This window comes from Glandiceps talaboti, chromosome 18 (assembly GCF_964340395.1).
Source record: "Glandiceps talaboti chromosome 18, keGlaTala1.1, whole genome shotgun sequence".
Lineage (NCBI taxonomy): Eukaryota > Metazoa > Hemichordata > Enteropneusta > Spengelidae > Glandiceps > Glandiceps talaboti.
In genome coordinates, this window is record NC_135566.1 from 48,413 (window position 1) to 69,689 (window position 21,277).

A 21,277-nucleotide genomic window follows, 5' to 3' on the forward strand; every position below is an offset into this window, starting at 1 on the left:
AATGTATTATTAAGTAAATGAATTTACTTTATTACAACAAAAAAGCTTCAAAAGAAAAACGCTTTCACTGCCATTTCACTTGATAAATAAGAAGATAAGTATTCTTATTAAAATATTATAATGTTGTTATTCTTAGTAAAAGAATTCTTCCTTTTCCTCATCATGATCTGCAGCTATTGAAGGCACTCATGGGGAGAAACCTGAAAAAGATATTTCAAAGTACAAGCTAGTAAAACAGTATAGGTCTTTATGCAAGAGTCTGCTTAAGCCAGGCGCACACTAGAGGAATCAGCTGAGCAAAATTTCACTTGTGGCAATTTCCTCACTCCGATCCCTCTCGTGTGTGGGCAACTTTAATGAGGTATGCATATATATGATATAATTATGCCAAAATACCGTAGCCATTGCTTTACTGAGCGGAAATAGTCACAAAACTATACCAAGTGAGATAACTATCTCATGCTATGACACAATAAACAGCGTCTTGTTGACTATTCCCTCTAAGGCAATAGCCACAGGTATTTAGGCCAAAGATCGACATGTTTGTCTTCTGAAATCATGAAAATACCTTCGTTATTGACATAAAGTTTCTCACCTTTATTTTAGGCAGGGCACAAACATTTTGTTCTTGCATAATTGCGACGCATGCGCTCTTAAGAGAAAGTTGTGAGCAGAATGCTCATGTTCAGGCACTCTCATGAGAAAATTCATGTGAGGCCAAAAATATCAAATATGCTAGATATTTGGCTCACGGTCGCGCATGACCAAATTCTCATTAAAAGTTTCCCCGCACACAAGAGGAATCAGCGTGAGGAAACTGCCACAAGTGAAATTTTGCTCGGCTGATTCCTCTAGTGTGCACCTGGCTTTAGTTTGCAGAAACTATATGATATTATGTAAAGTACATTGAGGTTGATGTGTTAACAAAATAGAATGTGTTGCAAATACATGTTCTTCTTGTAGCCATAGTTTATATTTCTTCAATTGCATGCTGCTGCACGTGCATGAGTTATGTAAAAATTACTTTCAGTTTTGTAAAAATGTTGAAATTTTCATTTTTTGTTATGATTAAACTTTAATTACATACAGTATCTGTATTTTTGTGTGTTTGTAATGGTCATCACATTTAATAAACAATGCCTGTCTTCTTTTGTTTTTTAACACTATGTTTGATTTTTCACCTGAGATTTTCAGTATGCCCAGCGTACCTGTAGCCTTGAAGGACTAATGGTGCACGAGCACAAAATCAAAATGACAGTTAGGATACCTGAAGTAATGTAGTAGTGTTTAGGCCTTTAAGACTACGGATAGGCTACAATATGGCATATTGTGGTTATCTGGAAAATAAAAGATTGTATAGTTCGGCCACTATGTGTGCAGTTCAGAAATAGGTTGGCCAAACGCATGCATTGAAAGAAGCCTTTCAAAGGGTTTGTTCAAAGAGTGTGTCGTCTCATTTGTGCTTATGATTTTGACTCAGGCATGGACCATAAATATCTTTAGAAGAAAATTATACATGTACATGTTAAACTAGACTACATATGATATAGAGCTCTATGTCAGGAAAGGGATGGGTAAATACAGAATAAGTGATAAACTTGACAATGTGTCTGTCACTTGGTGTTTAGCATGGTAATCTGCAGTGTCTATCTGTGTTGCCATAATATATTGTATACATGGCACACAAATCATGATAATGATGATGTATATAGCTGATTTCATTCTATGCAAATCTGTGACTATTTCCTGTGTGTCACATTGCTGTGATTTATAGAATTTTTCACTAGTAGTATGAGCATATGGCACCACACTGACAATAACATGGGACAATATGTTAGTTGCCAACATATTTTGATTTTTAGAAATTACAATACTTTGTGTACTTAATACTTCCTGAAGATGAAGTCTTAACAGGTACAGCAAGCTGTTGAAAAATAAAAGGATTGACATTTATTGAAAAGGGCATAAAATGTCAGAAATTCTGTAGGTGTATGTGTTCTCATTTGTATTAGTCTGGATACCAACATGGTCTCTAACTAAACCCAACTTGGTAACAATACCCTAAAGGAACTAGACTACATTTGTATAAGTTCAGATTTAATGATTTTCTGAAACTTTACATTCCTATCCTTGCTAAGGAATTCAGAAACCAGAAGCAGTATATTCTTGTAATTGTAACGCTGTCTTCCATTACACACAAAGTGTTGCTGACATTTAAATGAAATATTTTTTATTTCATACTTACTGACAGGTCACCAGAATTGTAGCCCATGAGAAAACATGATGACATTATTGTAATACTCATGATATGCTCCTAAATATATATTTTTGACATTTAAAAAAAAAAAGCTTTAAATATACAAAAAAAGGTCATGATGTCAATCAATGAATAATATTTATCAATCATTGTATTGTTTTGATGAAACTGTTTGTTACTGAGTAGGTTATATTATGTCAAACTATTGGTACTTTTTGTGGAATCATAAAAATCAGCTGGAATATATTGCCAAACTGCAGCAATAATAAATTATTCATGCTAAAAATCCACTGTTCAACATCTGTTTGATATTAATTTTCCTTTTAAAACATACTAACAGTGTTCAACACGAGAATGAAGATAAGCAGGTATCAGCTGTCACACTGTTTTGTACAATAGGCAGAGTTGTAATACTAATACTATATGTTCTATTAAATGATGAGGAATGGAAATTTTTACACTATAATCTTCTAATTAGAACCTAAAAATATTCATCAGTTTGGTAGATCAAATGTATTCCAAAAGTTTCAATCTGTCTTGGTCAACGATCCTCATCAGAATGACAAATGATAGTAACTTAATAAAATATCACAATGATAACCATGGCAACCACAATAACTTTAAGTCCTTGGGGGGTAGGGTGGGGCTATTGAATGGATTCTGTTCATCTGTGTCCATAATATGACATTTCTCTTACATGCAATATCCAATTTCAATCTAACACTGGCTCAAAGGTGACATGTCATATGGGTCATATGCATGTTACTTTGTTTCACAACATATGCAAATTTGACCATATTTGCCATATTTAGACTACTCAAGTATTTACCTCCATATTATCAGATGCAAGCTTTCCTGTAAAACTTTGACCTCCAAGGTAAATTATTAAAATCAAGCCAGTTCCTGCATATGACAAGACACTGTGCAGTATTTATTTGTTACCAGTATCATTTAAATCAGGTTTACAGGTAAAATACAATAAAAGATATATACACATAATACACAAACATTACATTTGGTGTTATATCACTTTTACTGAGTTTGGGCCATATTTGTAGTACAAAGTCAATATATTGCTGCATATCACAGTCACGTTTTAGTATTTTATTTGTTTCCATGAAATTCTTTTAAATCATGTCACCATTGATAGAATTAAACTATTTGAATGGTAGTATCTCCTATGAAGAGTTGTACTCATTATATTAGCATACACACAAACTAATTACAACACATGATAATAATCATAAATATAATGGTGGTGAAGTACAAGTTTTCACTTGAAAAATGTTGTGATGGCTGTGTCTATTATTATAAATTTCAATTTTTTTCAGGGGTTTATGTTGTCTCAAACGGTAGATTTAGAATGTAAATACTAACTACCATTACAAGCCTTGCAGAACGTTATTACATGTAGTCGTTTAGATCATAGAAACTTATTGCCTTTTGTGAGTGAATTCAATAAAGAATTGATACAACCCTTGAAATTGGCATCTTGGTATGTGTATGAAATCAGTTTTAATTCTGGAGACTTTAATCAAGAAATTGTTTGATTTCACTGTCTCTGTCCTTAGAATACCAGAGGTTCATAACAAACATTCCTGAGTACTCATTGTTTGCATTCAGACAACCAAGCATTATTCTATAATCATCAGAATTGTCAGTCTTAGATTATTGATACTAATTTCTTGGGTCAATGTTTACTTTTAAAATCTCATATGCACAGATGTCACTTTCTGTCATTAAAGGGGAACACCAGTATAGGAAATCATATATTATATCTCAGATACCTAAAAAGAAATACCCATCAGATTCAAATAATATAAGACTAGTCTTGTTTAAGGAGTTATGACAAATTCACACTTTAAAACAATCTGCATATTAATTTACCGATCTGGTCACTTTACTCTCCTCAACAAGAAATCCAAAGTTAACCTCATCAAGTTTTAACTGCAATCGGTCCAGTGATTTTTTGACATTTGACCTTTACACACACATACGCACACATGTACACCAGGACTATAAATCCAGTTGTGTTAAAATTCTAACTCTAATACAAACCCAACTATCAAACATCACACTGAAAATAACATAAGAATATGCATCTTCATTTATTGTGTTGTATTTATTCAATAATGTTTTAACTATTATCACTTTCTATTTCACTACAAGCATTAGTATTGTGGTTAGCCTCAATATTAAAAAAAAAACCTCATAAAAAAATTGTTTTTGTTATGTAGAATGGAAGCCCTTGGTTATCTGATAAAACATTTATATAATAACATATTTACAATTTTTGAACTGTACATGATATAATGCTACAAAAACATTTCTTAATTTGTAGCCTTTTCTCATATTAAAAAAATAATTTCTGTGATTGTACAAATGCTATGATCTATGTATGGAATAGCAAAACATTTCAATTGTGTGATTTCTTGTGATTTCAAGGTGTGTGTAATGAATTGTCGCACTAACTTCTTCAGCCTTATGCTATTAGCCCACTGTTAAGTCCATACAACTTACAATTATTGCATCCATGTGTGAACCACAAATTAAGTTTTTTTCTGTTTCATTTCAACAAGAAAAACAGTAACATCAACAACAACAAAGAAAATATTCAGACAAAAGTAGCCTACTTATTCTTTTGGAAGTTGCATATATTTCATGGAATTATATCACAAAAACCACAAGGAATATATTACAAACAAAGCAACAGCAACTACTGTAAATGCCTCATGATAGCCATTCATAAATGTGATGATAAGAAATGTTGATTGTGTTATTTAGTGGACTTCTCATGATTGAAAATTGTTGTTACATATCAGGAACACATGGGATTATGTTATACCAATTGCTATGCTAATTAATTAGCATAATTAACTGTATATTTGAACCATACATTTTGTCTTTCATATTTAGTAGTTATCACTACAACCCAACACAAGATAAAAAGGTCCAAAATTCCTGTGCATACACTGAAACAATATCATGAAAACACAAGCATTTACAAATATTCACAACATAACAATTTGAGTAGGGCAACAACTCTGTCCTCAAATCCCAAATTCATAGTACAAGATTATTCTTTGTTCTCTTCTAAATCATAATAATTATTTTGACTTGGAAAATTATCATTTAAAGTTTTCATATCACAACAGTCTGCATAAAATGTATTTTCAAATGATGTAACAGACCTGTGCCATGTCAATTCATATGTGAAACCAATGCTTCTGATTTCTCTTGGTAAATCACTAACCACTGGCAACAACTGCCTCTATTACAGAGTAATACAGTAAACTGTAAAGTTATATATTTAATGATTGACTCATTTTCCAATTTTTTAGTCATTCTGACTGCTCTGTTTTTCAACATGTACAGTAATTTGAATAACTAGTTATTAAGCTGTCATATCTATTGTGTCCCAGCTAAATTTATATGACTCTATATTTTGACAAGAAAGGGCTGATAATCAATTGCTTTCAGACACAATTCTGTCTATGAAATCTTGTATTTTGTGAATTGTCATGGTTCTGATGACTTGATCAAATTTATACACTAGTAATAGTTCAAACTTACGTATCAGATAAATGATCAAACATACAAAACATACATTACTGACAAGGATTACAAGAATGCATACATCTCGAAAGGTTTATGATATTTTTTTCTTGAAATTGATTGCACATTATGTTCATTGCACATTCATAGAACACAAAATCCATCACACATTGTCAAATGACAATTCAATCTGTAACAGTAAACTACAAAAAGGGAAGATGAGATGGCTTAAATGAAAAGTAGCACCAATGGCATTGTTGCACATCTCTACAGTTTTGACCAAAAATGACATTTTTTTACCCAAATCACACATCTGTGATGCGATCATGTCAGTCACACACACACACACACACACACACACACACACACACACACATGCGCGCGCGCGCTGACAGACACTGCACCATGCGTATAGCGCTACTGAACCTTGTCAGTTCAGTTGTGCTGAAAAGTATGATGGTAATATTTTTTTTATGGTTGACTCTATTGGCTGATATAATAATGTTAATAATGTTGGGTTCTTATATAGCGCTTTCCCACACCGTGCTCAAAGCGCTTTACAATTATTACCCCTGGCTCGGATCAGAACGGCACAACGTATGTTGTGACCGGCTTGGAATCTACAGGTTGCAGGTTCGAGCAGGTTCGAGCCCTGTCCAGCAGTTTTTGAGTTTCGGTCATCCACACACTCACACCACACTACTGAACTTCACTAGTTCAGTTGCACTAAAAATGTGCAAAACATTTGTTATTGTACATACAATCCATTGCAGCCATTTAAGCGCATAGGAATAAAGCCTTCACATTGCAACCTACATCCTACCAGGTCCCCAATTATACAGCTGGGTTAACTGAGGCACAGTTGTGGTTCAAATCTTGCCCAAGGACTTTAGCCACTCAGAAACAAACAGCAGGCAGCGACAGGGCTCGAACCTGCAACCTGTAGATTCCAAGCCGGTCACGCTAACCATTCACCCATCACGACTCCACAATCTCTGATTATAATCAACAGTATTACCATTTATAGTGGCCATATGGATGAAGATTTGGTATTTATTTTGGATTTTTAATTTATAAAACAATTTTATCATGGCTTCCTACTTGATCTGCCCAGTAGTTTTTGAGTTCAAGTTTTTTGACCAAAAATAACATTTTTTACCCAGATCACATGCCTGTGAGGTGATCATTTTGCTTTGAATAATTTCCAACTAGACACTACAAGTAATGTCCCCACCAAATACCAAGGCAATCGGTCCAGCAGTTTTTGAGTTTCGGTCATCCACACACTCACACCACACTACTGAACTTCACTAGTTCAGTTGCACTAAAAATGTGCAAAACATTTGTTATTGTACATACAATAACAACAGTTGACATATTTCTTAATCTTTTGCAATGTATTGTTTTTCAAGTAGAAAGCCATGATAACATTGTTTTATAAATTAAAAATCCAAAATAAATACCAACTCCTCATCAACATGGCAACTTAACACTAACAGCACAGTAAACCGTAAAAAGTATTCTTCCGAGGATAAAAGATGATGGATGGATTCATCCTGTGATTTCTTGGGAGGGTGTATGGAACAGATTTACATAACAACAGGTTTCTTTTACTATGCAGATGTCTACAGGACAACAAAATTATCTAGTTTTAAGGAATGCAGTTTATGGCAGGTGCATAATACCTGAGAAATATCACTTCAAATGGAATGTAAAAAATTTGGACTTTATACTTATGTTTTACTGATTCAAAAATAAAGAAAACCAACTATTTAGAAAGTCTCTACTCTGTATCTTAACTACGAAACAAGATCACAGAACAGTCAGTTACACAGGGTAGAGAAGCTATGTCCTAAAATGTGTAATTGATTGTTTGGTAGTTAAGATCCAGTGTATAAAAACAGCAAGTCTAGTACAAGAAAACAACTCTATTACATTGTATCTATATTGTACATGTACTATCAGCATATTACAGACTCAAACTTTAAGAAATCTAGTAGAGTTTGTTGAAACTAGAATTAATCACACAAATATCACACATAATTTACCATAAATCAATTCCCTTAAAGTAATGGTAATTTGAAAATGATAATATCCATTTTGGGTAGTAACTCAGCTGTTGTGGTGGTGGTGGTGGTGGTTGTGGGATGAGTAAGATCTTGTGATAAAGATTGTCAGTCATTAAAAGTACATATCCTATCATCTAATTAGACCGTATCATAAAAGTTAAGTAGATTGTTAATGTAATTATTAAGTAGTACTGTACATGTGTTCATACTTTCCAATGTTTGGCAAATCCATGATCTCTGATTGTTTTTCTCAGAGAGAAAGTCAAATAATATGCACTGCTTTTAAATTCATGTCTACCATTACATTTTATAACAGTATTAATTCTTACAAACCACATGTGGGTTTTTTTTAACTTATTTTTTATCTGCGAAACTACATCAATTTCCATTCTCAACATTTACGTTTATATGTGGTAATAAAGTTATTATTATTATTATTATTATTTAATTATTATGATCTTTAGAAGTTTATCTAATGTTCTTTCATACTTTTGATTCATTCTAAACAAAAGTGCTTTTTGGGATGAAAACTTGGAAGCATGATTGTGTTTGAACATTTTTGAGCTGTATCAGAATTATAATGTTGTACATACTATATTGATAGAAAATATCATTGAAAACGTGACTCATTTTGAAAATTTGAAAGTATAATCGTCTTCTTTTGAGAAAGTGGAGTTGTGTCTGAATTATAATCTTTACGTACTATATCTAGCCATTATTATGATAGAAAATATTACCAAAAACATGATCAAAAAAATGAATTAGCATAGGTGTAGAGGAATATGCAACGTGACTTTTAAAACCAATATGGTCAGAAACATGTGGTTTTTATTATAGTTATGTTTTTTCAATAAATTATGATAAATGTTAGTATGTTATTCATCAATATGCTAATTACTTAAAAAATTACAGAAATTAACATTATTGCATAGATTAAATGTTTGCCAACTTTCTTAGCCAGTGTTTCTGTAGACTCTCTCACAGTCCTAGGAGCTTCACATTGCTAAGAGCTATTTTACATGTACTGATATCTACTGTATAATTGTACTCAAATATCCTTGTACTGTAGACCCTCATTGATCACATAGGGCTAACCTTTTGTTGACGTGCTACTGCAGTGCTCCGTGTTACTGCAAAGCCCCACAATAACAGCCCTTTTAGCGATGCCACACTCTGTGGTTTGTGAGAGAGTCTAGTGTTTCTGTTGTGGACAGAAAGTTTCTTTATTGCTTTTTCCCTTGTTTTTCACCTCAAATTTTACAGTGTATTGTACAGGAGTCATTGTCAATTTTACCAGTATTGTTACTTGAAATCTCAAACCTCACAAAACACTGTACTGTGGTGGGCTAGTTAATACAAATTTCCATGCAGTGCAAAACTACACATCTCAAAGATAATCATCATCTGAAGACTCTCCATCTACAATGTTTGTCAGATCCTTCTTTCCATTCTGAACTGTGTCACTGTGGTAACCATTGCTGGATGACTTTGATGGTTTCCTCTTCAAAAGAGCTGCAAAAATAAAATATTGTTACAGGTTATGTACATGTTACATTTTGTGAAGTGTAAAACCTTGACAAATATGTTGTAAGTGATGACAGAATCATTCAAACTTAACAACGATCCCAAATTCCCCTTTCCAGCAAAAGAAATCTCCTTTTTTGGGAACTATTTTGACCACATTTACCTACTGATACAAAAACCATACCAAAACATACCTGCAACACTTAATGAATCTCTTCTATCATGTTTATGCCATCTCTTTAATTTCCCATGCCTTTTCTTCCATAGCCCAGTGTATAACACAGCACCAGTTAGTAATAAGAGAAGAAACGTTAGACTTCCCAATGCCCACAAGGCATCCTTATTTCTTCCTGTTGGTACACGGACTTGGATACAATTATTGCCTTCACATGGTGTCACAGTCTTTGTCACTGACTGTGCAGTGTCTGCGGCATGTTTAGCAACCGACTCAGTTGCCTTTTTGATTGGATTTGTGACTTCATCAGCAACTAAAGTTTTTTCTGTTGCTTGAACAGTTTTAGGCATTTGTACTTGCTGTGTAGGATGCTCACCATTTTCCATACCATTTCCATTAACTTGTTCAGGTGAAATCATAGGTGCTAGAGCAGGTAATTTTGCTGGTGTAATGTTCTCTGGAGTAGGTTTAATTGTAGGTTGTTGAATTTCTTCTGAAGGAATAGGGTCCTTTTGATCTTCACCTTGAATGATACTTCCTTTACTGTCTTGTGTAAGTGATTGTACTTTTTCTGTTGGTGCTTTCAAGGTGACACTTTTCACATGATTTAGGGGTGCTGTTCCTTCCATATGTTTTGTTGTGATCTTTAGTTTCTGTGTTGGTGTCAATTTCAGTAGGACGTTTTCCACAGGCACTGATTTCACTGTTACTTGACCTCCCTGTTCCTGGCTATCAACTGGGTGAGGTTTTACTGTGGGACCTGGTTCAGCTGCTGGCAGACCATGAGCATCTAAATTCTGTTCAGAATTCTCACTGGTGATTGCATTTAAAGGTGTTGGGATTTTTGTAGGACCTGTAGGTACATGTTGCTCACTCCTTTTTGATCTCTTTTTTTGCATAGATTTTATAATCTGTTCAAATTTATTTAATGAGTTCTGTAATTCTTTCCAATTCGATACCTCCTTGCTATTTCTATCTAACTGTACACTTTCCTGTAAATAAGTAAAATATCTAGTTAATTCAACAAACTTGTACTAGCATAATGTAACCAGATTTTAATCATGTAAGCAGACATCTATCTTCAATGTCTGTGATCTAAGTAACCATTTATATTCAATTTCATTAGACATCAGGCATTTCTTTCAAAACAACATAATTTTCATTAAAATTTAAATGATTACATGAATCCATTAAACATTGATTAACAAACATCCTCAAAACTATTTCAACACAATACAAAATGCAAAACAATTACAATTTCAAACATTAGGATTAAAAAGGAACCCTGATTTCTGAAGAACACTTGCATGCTATATCTCTATGAATACCATAACTAGCCAAAGTAGAGGAATTTGCCAATGGTAAGTCATATAGCTTGTTAATTCTGTATGGGAGGTGATATCATATATTGTACAGTAAACTACATGTATCTATACTATGAGTGGGTAGTTAATTCTGTATGGGAGGTGATATCATATACTGTACAGTAAACTACATGTATCTATACTATGAGTGGGTAGTTTATATAAATTAATGTAGCATAACACTGCTGCCTGGTATCACTAAACTTTAGACAGGGTGAGCTTGATGATAATTTGTTAATGCTGGGCAAGGTTCACTCTCCAGAGTGACTCTGTGCCACGCAAGCAAGGTACCAGCAGAAAGCCTAATCCTCAACAGTAAACAAAGTTTTGAATATAGATATTTATTTTTGTAATTTATCGCATTTTGATATTATCATACCAAAAACAGGAATATCATTGATAATGACAAGAGTTTCAGAAAATACGATAATTTGACCACAAAAATTGTTAAAGGGTCTGTAGACTGTACAGTAAACACTGTACCAGTGACACTGCTACCCTTTATAATGTTTTTCAAAACAAATAAACAATACTCTGTCATGATATATTCAGTAATTAGAATCATTTTGAGGCAAAGTTTGACAAATTGTATACGCTGACTACTACCGTATTTCCGATGAAACCCACCTCTTCAAACATGCTGTCCTCGCCATAGACAGAACGATTTTTCCTTGACTTGAAGTTAATCAAACTCCGAACTTCTTCAAGTTCATCTTTCTCGAGCACCGTGTTGTGACTGTCGATGACTTTTATGGGCTTACTATGAATTTCTGTACTCCACTGCCCAAAAACGACAAGGCTTACGAAAAAGAAACATCGTAACCTCCCTATGGTTGTCATTTTGACAATAATGTCCTATTTAAAAGTCCATCAAATGCTCGGTGAGCTCAGGTGACAGAGCGATACACACGTACAATTTTCTACACTCGTATCCTATTTATAAACACGATAAGTTTATACAGTATCTTTTATACACAACCTGTGGGTTCACACATCTATTTTGACTTTTCGTAAAATTAATAGCATTCAAATAAGATATTATCACGCTAAAATCAAACAAATTAAACAATTTCATTTTAACAAAATTCATTTATTTACATGTTTTGAAGAATACTATTTTTCTGGTGACATATTTTGAACGAATACTGTTGCTATAATTCTCGGCTATGACTCTTCCAATATATTGGTGGTATCGTTATGTAGCATGTGTAGTTTACAATATGGGAAGTCGTTGACAAACGAATGGAATCGCCCATAAGCACTTCCTGTACGCGAATTTTGTATGCCGTCAACTTCTGTGTATTTGTGATTTGTTTGGAAGGAATAAAACCATAGCATTCAAGCAAGATGGGGAAAAGACAGCATCAGAAGGATAAGATGTAAGTGTGGTAATAACTTTTGGCGAAATAAATCAACGACAATCATCGTTTGTTTATCACGTCGTCGTACTAGTACTCTTTGGAACCAGGCAACAACTTGCTAAAGTTAGTTTTGATCATGTCACTATAGGAAATGATAGAATCAAAATAGTTGATAATATTCGTAACCTTGGCGGTTGGTTGGATTCTAAGTTATCCATGGATCATCATGTAAACCAAGTGTCTAAACGGGTCAATCACAATTTGTACAATTTACGTCGAATACGTAAATATCTCAATCAAAGTGCAACTGAAATATTAGTTCACTCACTGATCAGCTCCCACCTGGATTACGCAAATGTAATGTTGTATGGTATGCCAGCGTACTTATTTGACAAACTACAACGTCTACAGAATAGAGCAGTACGCGTTATTAAAGGCTTGAGGAAATTTGATAGCGTATCCCAATCACTAATTGAGTTGCATTGGCTTCCTGTTAAGGCGAGAGTGGAATTCAAAATCATTTTGCTTGTTTATAAAGCTCTGAACGGCAAGGCTCCTGTGTACATTGCAGATATGCTTGAGGGGGTTTGCAACTCCAATTATAACCTAAGAACAAATAACAGTCACAATCTCGTAGTTCCACGGTCTTATAATAAATTAAATGATAGGGCTTTTGCCGTATGTGGTCCGAGACTATGGAATTCCATTCCACAAGAGTTGAAATGTTTAGATGAAATGGAACAATTTAAAAGAGGGTTGAAGACATACCTCTTTAAAGTTTCTTACAACTTGTAACTGTTGATTTTAGCCATGTTTCTGTTTTAAACACTTTTAGGAATGGTTTTAATATGCTATTGATGTGTATTATTATTACTATTATTTTTTTTTTTTTTTTACAGTATTTCTTAAATGTCTCTTTTAACTTATCAAATTTCTCTTTTAACTTATTGTGCAGCGCTTTTGAATATTTTCTTTTAAATAGAGGAAGCGCTTTAGAAATGAAATAAATGTTAAAATGTTACTAGTAGTCCTGCTTGCTTACGGAGTAATCCGGGACTCGATTCTGACAATTGCCCCTACTATTTAGGTGTTTTAAAGTCAAGCAAGTCAGTAATATAGACTCGTGCACCGCCTGTAAGCAGGGCTACTGTACTAGTACCTGGGGTCACTCACAGGCACTTGTTTCTCGAGATTTGTATCAGAATGTTTCTATTTAATATTAGAATACAATTAAATGTCGATAATATTGACGTGTTTAGCCATGGATGTATTAGCCAACTGTGTATGAAAGGTGTAAAAAAATACACTTGTTTCTATGATAGCGAAAGTCCACTCACCGCGGTCTTTATCTCACTTACAATTGTAATTGTTAGTGTAGTTGGGTTTTATTGATTTAATAATGTGGTGTACATATACATCATAATGCTTTGACACTCGGTGTTTGTTAATGTTTTGATCATTGAATATTTTATCCAAATACTTGGGCAACAACAAATAGTGATTTAGCTTTACAGTAGTTTATACCTCATTTGCAATGGAGTGAAAATTCTTAGCTTTCTTGATAGATACATGTACATGTATGTACCAAACGAAGATATATTTGCTCTTTTTATAATTTTGAATATGAATTAACAAACTAAAATCAAGATGTGTATGTCAATAGCCATATGTTGAGCGAGAAAGCTACTGGCATTCAAGTGACAGTAATGTCTTTGTTTAAGTACTACAGCCTACAGATATCAAAATAGTTTTAAATGATGGTTGACATTAACTTGCCTTCTGTCTTTTCAACAGGTACATCACATACAGTGAATGGACAACACAGTATGGTGGAAAACAAGCAGGTGAATAATCTTTAGTGTATAGCATATAAAATGTGATGTATGCAATTGCATGTACATTTTTGTACATTTTTGACACCAGGTCCATCGAAACGCGAACTTCTCTCCCTGACCGGTACTCTCAGCTTCGCCTGTAAATGCATACCTGTCGGTCGCATACTCCTATGCCACATGATCGACCTCAGCACAACCACAAAACACTAACAGCCAACATCATACTCAATGCTAACTTCGCAGTGATGTCCAGTGGTGGTGTGATTTCTTCCCAACCGGGATGGGTCTGCCTCCATGCTTCAGTCTTCCTGGACTTCTGCTCCCGACATAGACCTCACCACCGATGCGTCTTCTACCCTAGGATGTGAGGAATACTATGCAAGCCACTGGTTCTCCTACCCATGGCCCCAACACTTGCCAATGACACTAACACTAACTAATGAATACAATGGAAAGAACTACTTCCAATTTCTATAGCATGCTTAATTTGGGGCATTTATTTAATGTTTAAGTGTAATGTTTCATTGTGACAATGAAGCAGTTGTAAAAAAAAACTCAAAAAAATCAAAAAAACAGTTCTGCGCCTGCTAGCCTCGCAGTGTACCCATGACAGGATTTCTACTGCACTACGCACACAAGAGAACATCTGATGTAACCCAGGGAATCAAATACGTGACATACATGTATGGGACTTCACTAAGCCGCGTGACTTAGACAATCACTCCTAAGGACACCAAGTTAACGAATAGACCATTATTTAACGTTGCATGATTGGCACCCTGATTACTATAATTAACTACATTGCCTAAGACTCTTTCAGGCGTGCCACACAACCTTGACCTAGGTAAGCAAGGACTAAAGGCCGGGACACTATGGCCAACTGCGCGGACCATTATATCTTTCCCCTGTTTATTTATGCACAATTGAGTAATCGCAACTATAGAATAACTATGCATGCCCCAACTGTCATATCAGCCAACACCACACTAACCTTAACAAATTAATTTGGTGGCTGAATATGAATGTAAGTCTCGCTGGAGAGAACAGTGCTCGATGCAAATATTAGTAGCAGAGCATTATAGACTTAATTCAAAAGAATAAGAATGTAACAAGTCATTACTCAGAATTTCACGCTTCAAGCGATCACCAGACGACTAATTGAAATTGGGATTGTGCTTCAAAAATGCACTGTACCATAATTCAAAGCCCTTTTCTCACTAATTTAATCTTGGACTGACTAGTGTAAATATGTGTTCTGGCCAAGTAATGCTAAATTCTAATTTAATCTTGGACTGACTAGTGTAAATATGTGTTCTCGCCAAGTACTGTTAAATTCTAATTTAATGTTGAACTGATTAGTGTAAATATGTGTTCTGGCCAAGTAATGCTAAATTATAGGTTATTCAAGACTCATTCATGATTTGATTCTTTTTAACAGGTTCTGATATTGGTGAAAAAGCTGCTTTCAGAAGATTACCCTTTGACCATTGTAGGTGAGTGAATCTTATTCAGTAATATGCCTTGTTCAAAGTGAAAGTTCAACATTATTTTTAGTTTTGTCAATGATATATTATTATATTAATTGATATTCATATTTAAAGTGCAACAATGCCACAAACTTAATCATGATACAGTACATGTACACTGTACATAATTAAAAGCTAGAATGTACTTCTTGCCTATTTTATGTTTACTTGTTTTTATGTTATTGTTGTATCATATATGTATGAGTGTGTTTGTATGTAAGCATGCATGCTGAATTATAATTGGAGTTATTATTCTTTGATTATTAGTTTTACAAAATCTCAGACAACTTGCTAAGAAGTTATAACACAGTTAGATGTAATGCTTTTGTGTAATACTTTCGATTTCTTGGTTTACCCCTTTCACCCAGTCTTTCACTGCAGCCATTTGAACATCCATACTGCACAGCTGATGGTACCTTATTTGATCTTACAAATATCATTCCTTATCTGAAGCAATATGGAACCAGTCCCATCACTGGAGAGGTATGCCAACTTATGTGTAAGAATAATACAAGTCAAACAATAAACCACACAGTTACAAAAATGATTATGTGTATTCCTTTAAAAGCACCAGCATTCTTGATATTTTACTTTTGATATACAATAGGTAACTACTGGGATGTTCTCATATGAGGGCTTAAGCACTGGTAAATGTAACTACCGTTGTTGACTTTTCTGGTTCCAATGTACATTACATTGATGGATGTAGCTTCTAGGGTTACCTGTTGGCTGATTTTGACTCTATCACATTTGAAATAACATTTACAGCATTATACTCATGTTGAATTGTCAGTTTTGTACAACCATAATCTCCATAACAAAGCCATGAAATAATTTATAAAGTTTGGTGTGTGTATTGTAGCATGTCACTACATAACCATAAATTTTCATAAACTGGCAACTTATTGACCTTTTAGAAAGCTCCTTTATACCTCCATTAAAGTTAAATGTACCTCTTTTGTTTTGGACTTACACATACTCACCAGGCAGACACAACCATCTCCAAAAATGTAAGCCTACAGAACAATAATTCACTATTAAGCCTGATGTAGCATGCCCCAATATGCCATATTATGATTATCAGAGATATAAAAGATTTCATGGTTTTGCCACTAGGAGTGCTGTTCACAAGCTGTTTTGGAATCAGAAGTGAGGGCCAGAATAATTGGTATTGTAATGTAACGATAGTTCCTATACAGTATTGTTACAATTTATACCTTCACTCACATTAGAAACCACAGTTGGCATCCAGACTAACGTAACGACAGCAGAGACGAAGTTGCCACTCATTTTCTTGTTGCTCTCACTACTATTTTATTAGCAACTACTAGTGATGCTGAATCACTGACTGCTGCAATTTACTTTTTCAGGAGTGTGTTTGCCATGATACAATCAGTGGCCATGACTAAATTTTAGTCAACACTTTTCCAAATCTGGGGCACCGTCTTTTGCAATCCTTGGTGTGAAATGGCTGGAAATTCCAAAACCAGAATATCGTGTACTATGTGGGGCATGCTAGTATTGCCAGATATATTGATAAACAAATGCACATAATATTGAAAATACTCAAGCATATACAAATACAGTTTGTCTTGCCTATCATCTTTGCTAACTATTGTTCAAACACATAATTACCAATTCTGTTTACACAGCCAATGGAGCCAAAAGCTTTGATCAAGTTGAACTTTTTCAAGAATGCAGAAGGTGAGTGATATGTCAACTCACTCTAATGCATGCCCGTGAGGCTTCTGTTCAGATTAATTTGTGATAGCCAGGACAATAATATTTTTTCACCTTTAAAAAACTGCTAGTAATTAAAACTCTAATGTGATTATTAAACTTATTATCATGATATTGAATGTATACTATTTTCCAAGGTGTAGTTCTTCACTCAAAGAAAATATCCAAATTGTTCTTCAGTATATTACATTATTTGATTACATAATATATTACAACCTTGTACATTTATTTCTCTGTTTTGTAGATTTGCATACCTCACTACATAAAGTAATTCAAAGTCACCTTGTTTTATTGGTCCCAATCATATTATGTACATGTTCATGCACATGTATAGTACACATTTTCAATGAAACAATCATTCAACAACATTGAGATTTGTATGGCATTTTCACATGTTAAAGCTAGACAAATTAACATAAAATGTTTTCATACTCATGTATAGTTTGTTGCTTTACAGGAAAATACCATTGTCCTGTCACATACAAAGTCTTTACCAACAATACACACCTTGTAACCATCAAGCAAAGTGGTAATGTGTACGCCAATGATGTAAGTCCATTTCTTTGGTCATCTCATTAATTAGTTTTTCACAACTTAAATAACAAATTTGCAGACTGTTGATATTTGAATCATGTCTAGTCACAGATGTTGGAGCAGGCTCATTCTATCAGGTGTAGCTCACCCCTATGGGGTCTCTAGCTCACCCCTTGAGGTCTAGCTCACTCTGTGGTCTAGCTCACTTTGGGGTCTAGCTTACCCCTATTGGAGATAGCTCACTCTATGGGGTCTCTAGCTGGGAATAGCTCATGCTATGGGGTCTCTAGCTCGCTCTATGGGGGCTAGCTCTCTCATTGGGGTCTCTAGCTCACCCCTTGGGGTCTAGCTCGTGCTATTGGGTTTAGCTCACTCTATCATGGTTCTTTAAACCTTTTACATGTATGTGTGTCAAAATCAACAGGCTGTGGAAACTCTCAATATCAAACCCAAACATTGGAAAGACTTACTAAGTGATGAACCATTTACCAGGAAAGACATCATCACGCTACAAGATCCTCATCATTTAGAAAAATTCAACATTGCTGATTTCCACCATGTCAAGAACAAACTGAAAGTCAACGATGAAGGTTAGTGTATAATGTCATGGAGATGACCTCTTGACAATTTGATATAGTGAAGAAAAAAAATTCTTTATTCAAATGACTGGAGTTGAATAACCCAATGTAACAGCGCAGGAATACTTTTCCGTAAAATCTATTATTGTATGATCATTGTTGTAAAATTAAAAAGTGCTTATCCCTTCCATCATGTAAATTTTACCCAGAGACAAGATAGTAGCTCTTCCATTTAGTAAGTATGTACAAATGGTTGATGCGTTAACCTGTGTCCGGGACGCAATGAATTTCAATGGGACCCACTTCATTTTTCACCAATGGGTCCCTGGGACCCATCACTATCTATGCTCAGTGACGGTGACAATGTATTTTGTTCAATGAGAAAGTCTTTATAAAGACAATAAAAAGTCCAGTCAAACAAGGAAAAGAAAAAGGTTGATCTAACACCAGATGTGTGAAAGTGTAATTTATGAGTAAAGAATGTGTGAACTGATCGTACATGACGTTGACGCCCGACGTGGCATCGACAATGACATCGGTATCTTTCACTCATGCCGACACACGTACGTAGCGATAATGCATGCTGGGGTTTTCCATCGGCGGTGATGTCATCAAACATGGCGGCAAGCATGGGAAATATGTTGCAATTTGCGTACATTTTGACACTTGTCGAGCATTTTCACGCGATGATCTCCACTTTTATTCATCCTCAAAAGGCTTTGATTCATTCAACAATGGAGTGTGTAGCTTTCAAAGAACTTCGATCTGTATCACATCGATCGCAACCATGAATCGTTTCTGTACTCCGACACCTCGCACGAGTTTCTCTGAAACATCTCCACTAAGAACATCGATCACCCATGTGATTGGTAATTTTTCTTTTACACACATGATCAACACAAATCAACTTTAGTACTGCATTTTTATGAATGTATATATGTTTCGTAAGACAGATGTAAAGTTCCTGATGATGCTGACACAAGGTTTTTTACAGTAGTGAGAATGTAAACAAAAATACGACCACCTCCATGATCACATAGTGCTAGTGAAATGTCGATCGGAACTTCCATGTGTGAAGTACTTCTTACCTCCAGTTGATAACTAAATCATCGTCGCAAACCATGGCCTCTTTTATGACACCGTCCATTACGTGCCCTACCAGTTTGCGGAAGAAATAACAGCTGTGGTTTGCGAGAATGAACTAAATATGTAACACAGTATGTATTGGAAAGTGTATTGGAGAGTATGTAATAATAGTGTGCATCATTGTACTGATGAATACATGTAACAACACATGAATTCAAAATAAAAGGTATTTAATAACATAATGTACATGACAATGTGTATGTGTGGATTTATCATGAGTGAATGTTTATGAAGACATTTGTGTGGATACGAGTGATAATAAATGATAGTAAAATAGGACCCCATTTTTTTAAAAGGGGCCCCATATTTTCAGCAGTGATGGGTCCCTGGGACTCACTGGTTTCAAAGTCTAGTGCAATCCCTGGTTGATTTTACATTCTCGCAAACCAGAGTTATTATTTCTTTGAAATAAAACTCCGGCATCTTACATCTATCAAAGCCGTGCCTCACGTATATGTAATACATATTCATAAGCAATGACATGATAATCTGACCAATCAAAGTCCGTCTCTAAGAATGCATTTCAGATAACATGGCCTCATGTTATGGCGAATTATTGCAACTGTCGTGTTTGTGGCAATGCAAAAAAAAACTACAGGGTACTCACACATACAACTTTCCCAAAAGAAGTCCTAAAACTTTAATTGGGGAGTACTACAGAAATGATGGACTTTCACACAGTGAATTTTTGATGCTGCAGTAAAAGAGGCCGTGGTTAGCGACAATGATCAACTGAGTCCGACACAGCCAGCTAGTGTAAATAGCAAACATTGTACAGATGCATGCACTGAGTGAATGTGAACGAGCGATTCAAAAGACCCGAGTAAAAGTTACTAGTCTCATTTAAATCTACTAGGATAACCAATATTTGATGGGGTTAGAGAGTTTAAAGTAAGAACGGGGAAAGATTTGTTGAACATTTACATTAAAGGCTGATAGACGGGTACTGTACAAAGTATTAATACTAGTATGGGTGATGAATGCAGTCATCCCGGCGTTCTTAACTCGTGTGCCTGGAGACACTGTGCTAAAATGTCGTACTTAATTAGCATTCAGCCCAGGTTCAGTTCCTTGTAAAATCAAGAGTATGGTAAACAACACTTCAGTAGTGGAGTCATGATGGGTGAATGGTTAGCGTGACCGGCTTGGAATCTACAGGTTGCAGGTTCGAGCCCCGTCGCTGCCTGCTGTTTGTTTCTGAGTGGCTAAAGTCCTTGGGCAAGATTTGAACCACGACTGTGCCTCAGTCAACCCAGCTGTATAACTGGGGACCTGGTAGGATGTAGGTTGCAATGTGAAGGCTTTAATCCTATGCGCTTAAATGGCTGCAATGGATTGTATGCTCCCCGGGGAGTTGAGGAAGACTAAAAGGGCCGTTGTGCTGTTCTGATCCGAGCCAGGGGTAATAATTGTAAAGCGCTTTGAGCACGGAGTGGGAAAGCGCTATATAAGAAACCAACATTATTATTCAGTAACTACAAGTGGTGAATGGAATTAAGATTATCTCGAGTGAACTCACTTGAATCAGCCAATCTTGGCTTGTTGTAACCATGGCCCTATTGAGATAATCCACGTTGTAACCTACTTCAGTACTTGCTACAAACTCACGATTG

At 35.1% G+C, this 21,277-nt stretch overlaps 2 protein-coding genes across 2 annotated transcripts in view; one reads left to right on the plus strand and one right to left on the minus strand.

The window, feature by feature from the left end:
* Positions 1 to 6,876: 6,876 nt before the first annotated feature.
* Positions 6,877 to 11,861, minus strand: LOC144449046 (uncharacterized). Its single transcript, XM_078139452.1, has 3 exons — positions 11,572 to 11,861; positions 9,600 to 10,572; positions 6,877 to 9,393 (listed from the first exon to the last, which is right to left on the minus strand). The coding sequence occupies exons 1-3, from the start codon at positions 11,782 to 11,784 to the stop codon at positions 9,269 to 9,271; spliced, it is 1,311 nt and encodes a 436-aa protein (XP_077995578.1). The 5' UTR covers positions 11,785 to 11,861; the 3' UTR covers positions 6,877 to 9,268.
* A 342-nt stretch (positions 11,862 to 12,203) lies between these two features.
* The window catches only part of LOC144448932 (RING-type E3 ubiquitin-protein ligase PPIL2-like), a 31,258-nt gene continuing 22,184 nt past the window's right edge, over positions 12,204 to 21,277 (plus strand). The window contains exons 1-7 of the mRNA XM_078139309.1: positions 12,204 to 12,323; positions 14,100 to 14,149; positions 15,579 to 15,633; positions 16,035 to 16,149; positions 17,319 to 17,370; positions 17,864 to 17,955; positions 18,365 to 18,530. Of these exons, the coding sequence (XP_077995435.1) occupies positions 12,292 to 12,323; positions 14,100 to 14,149; positions 15,579 to 15,633; positions 16,035 to 16,149; positions 17,319 to 17,370; positions 17,864 to 17,955; positions 18,365 to 18,530 (562 nt within the window). The 5' untranslated portion in view covers positions 12,204 to 12,291. The remainder of the gene's footprint in view (positions 12,324 to 14,099; positions 14,150 to 15,578; positions 15,634 to 16,034; positions 16,150 to 17,318; positions 17,371 to 17,863; positions 17,956 to 18,364; positions 18,531 to 21,277) is intronic.

Coding starts and splice junctions, on each gene's coding strand:
- LOC144449046 (XM_078139452.1), bottom strand. CDS start 11,784: ATGACAACCATAGGGAGGTTACGATGTTTCTTTTTCGTAAGCCTTGTC. Junction 10,573..11,571: donor AGGACAGCATGTTTGAAGAG/GTGGGTTTCATC, acceptor ACTTATTTACAG/GAAAGTGTACAGTTAGATAG. Junction 9,394..9,599: donor AGATTCATTAAGTGTTGCAG/GTATGTTTTGGT, acceptor TTATTTTTGCAG/CTCTTTTGAAGAGGAAACCA.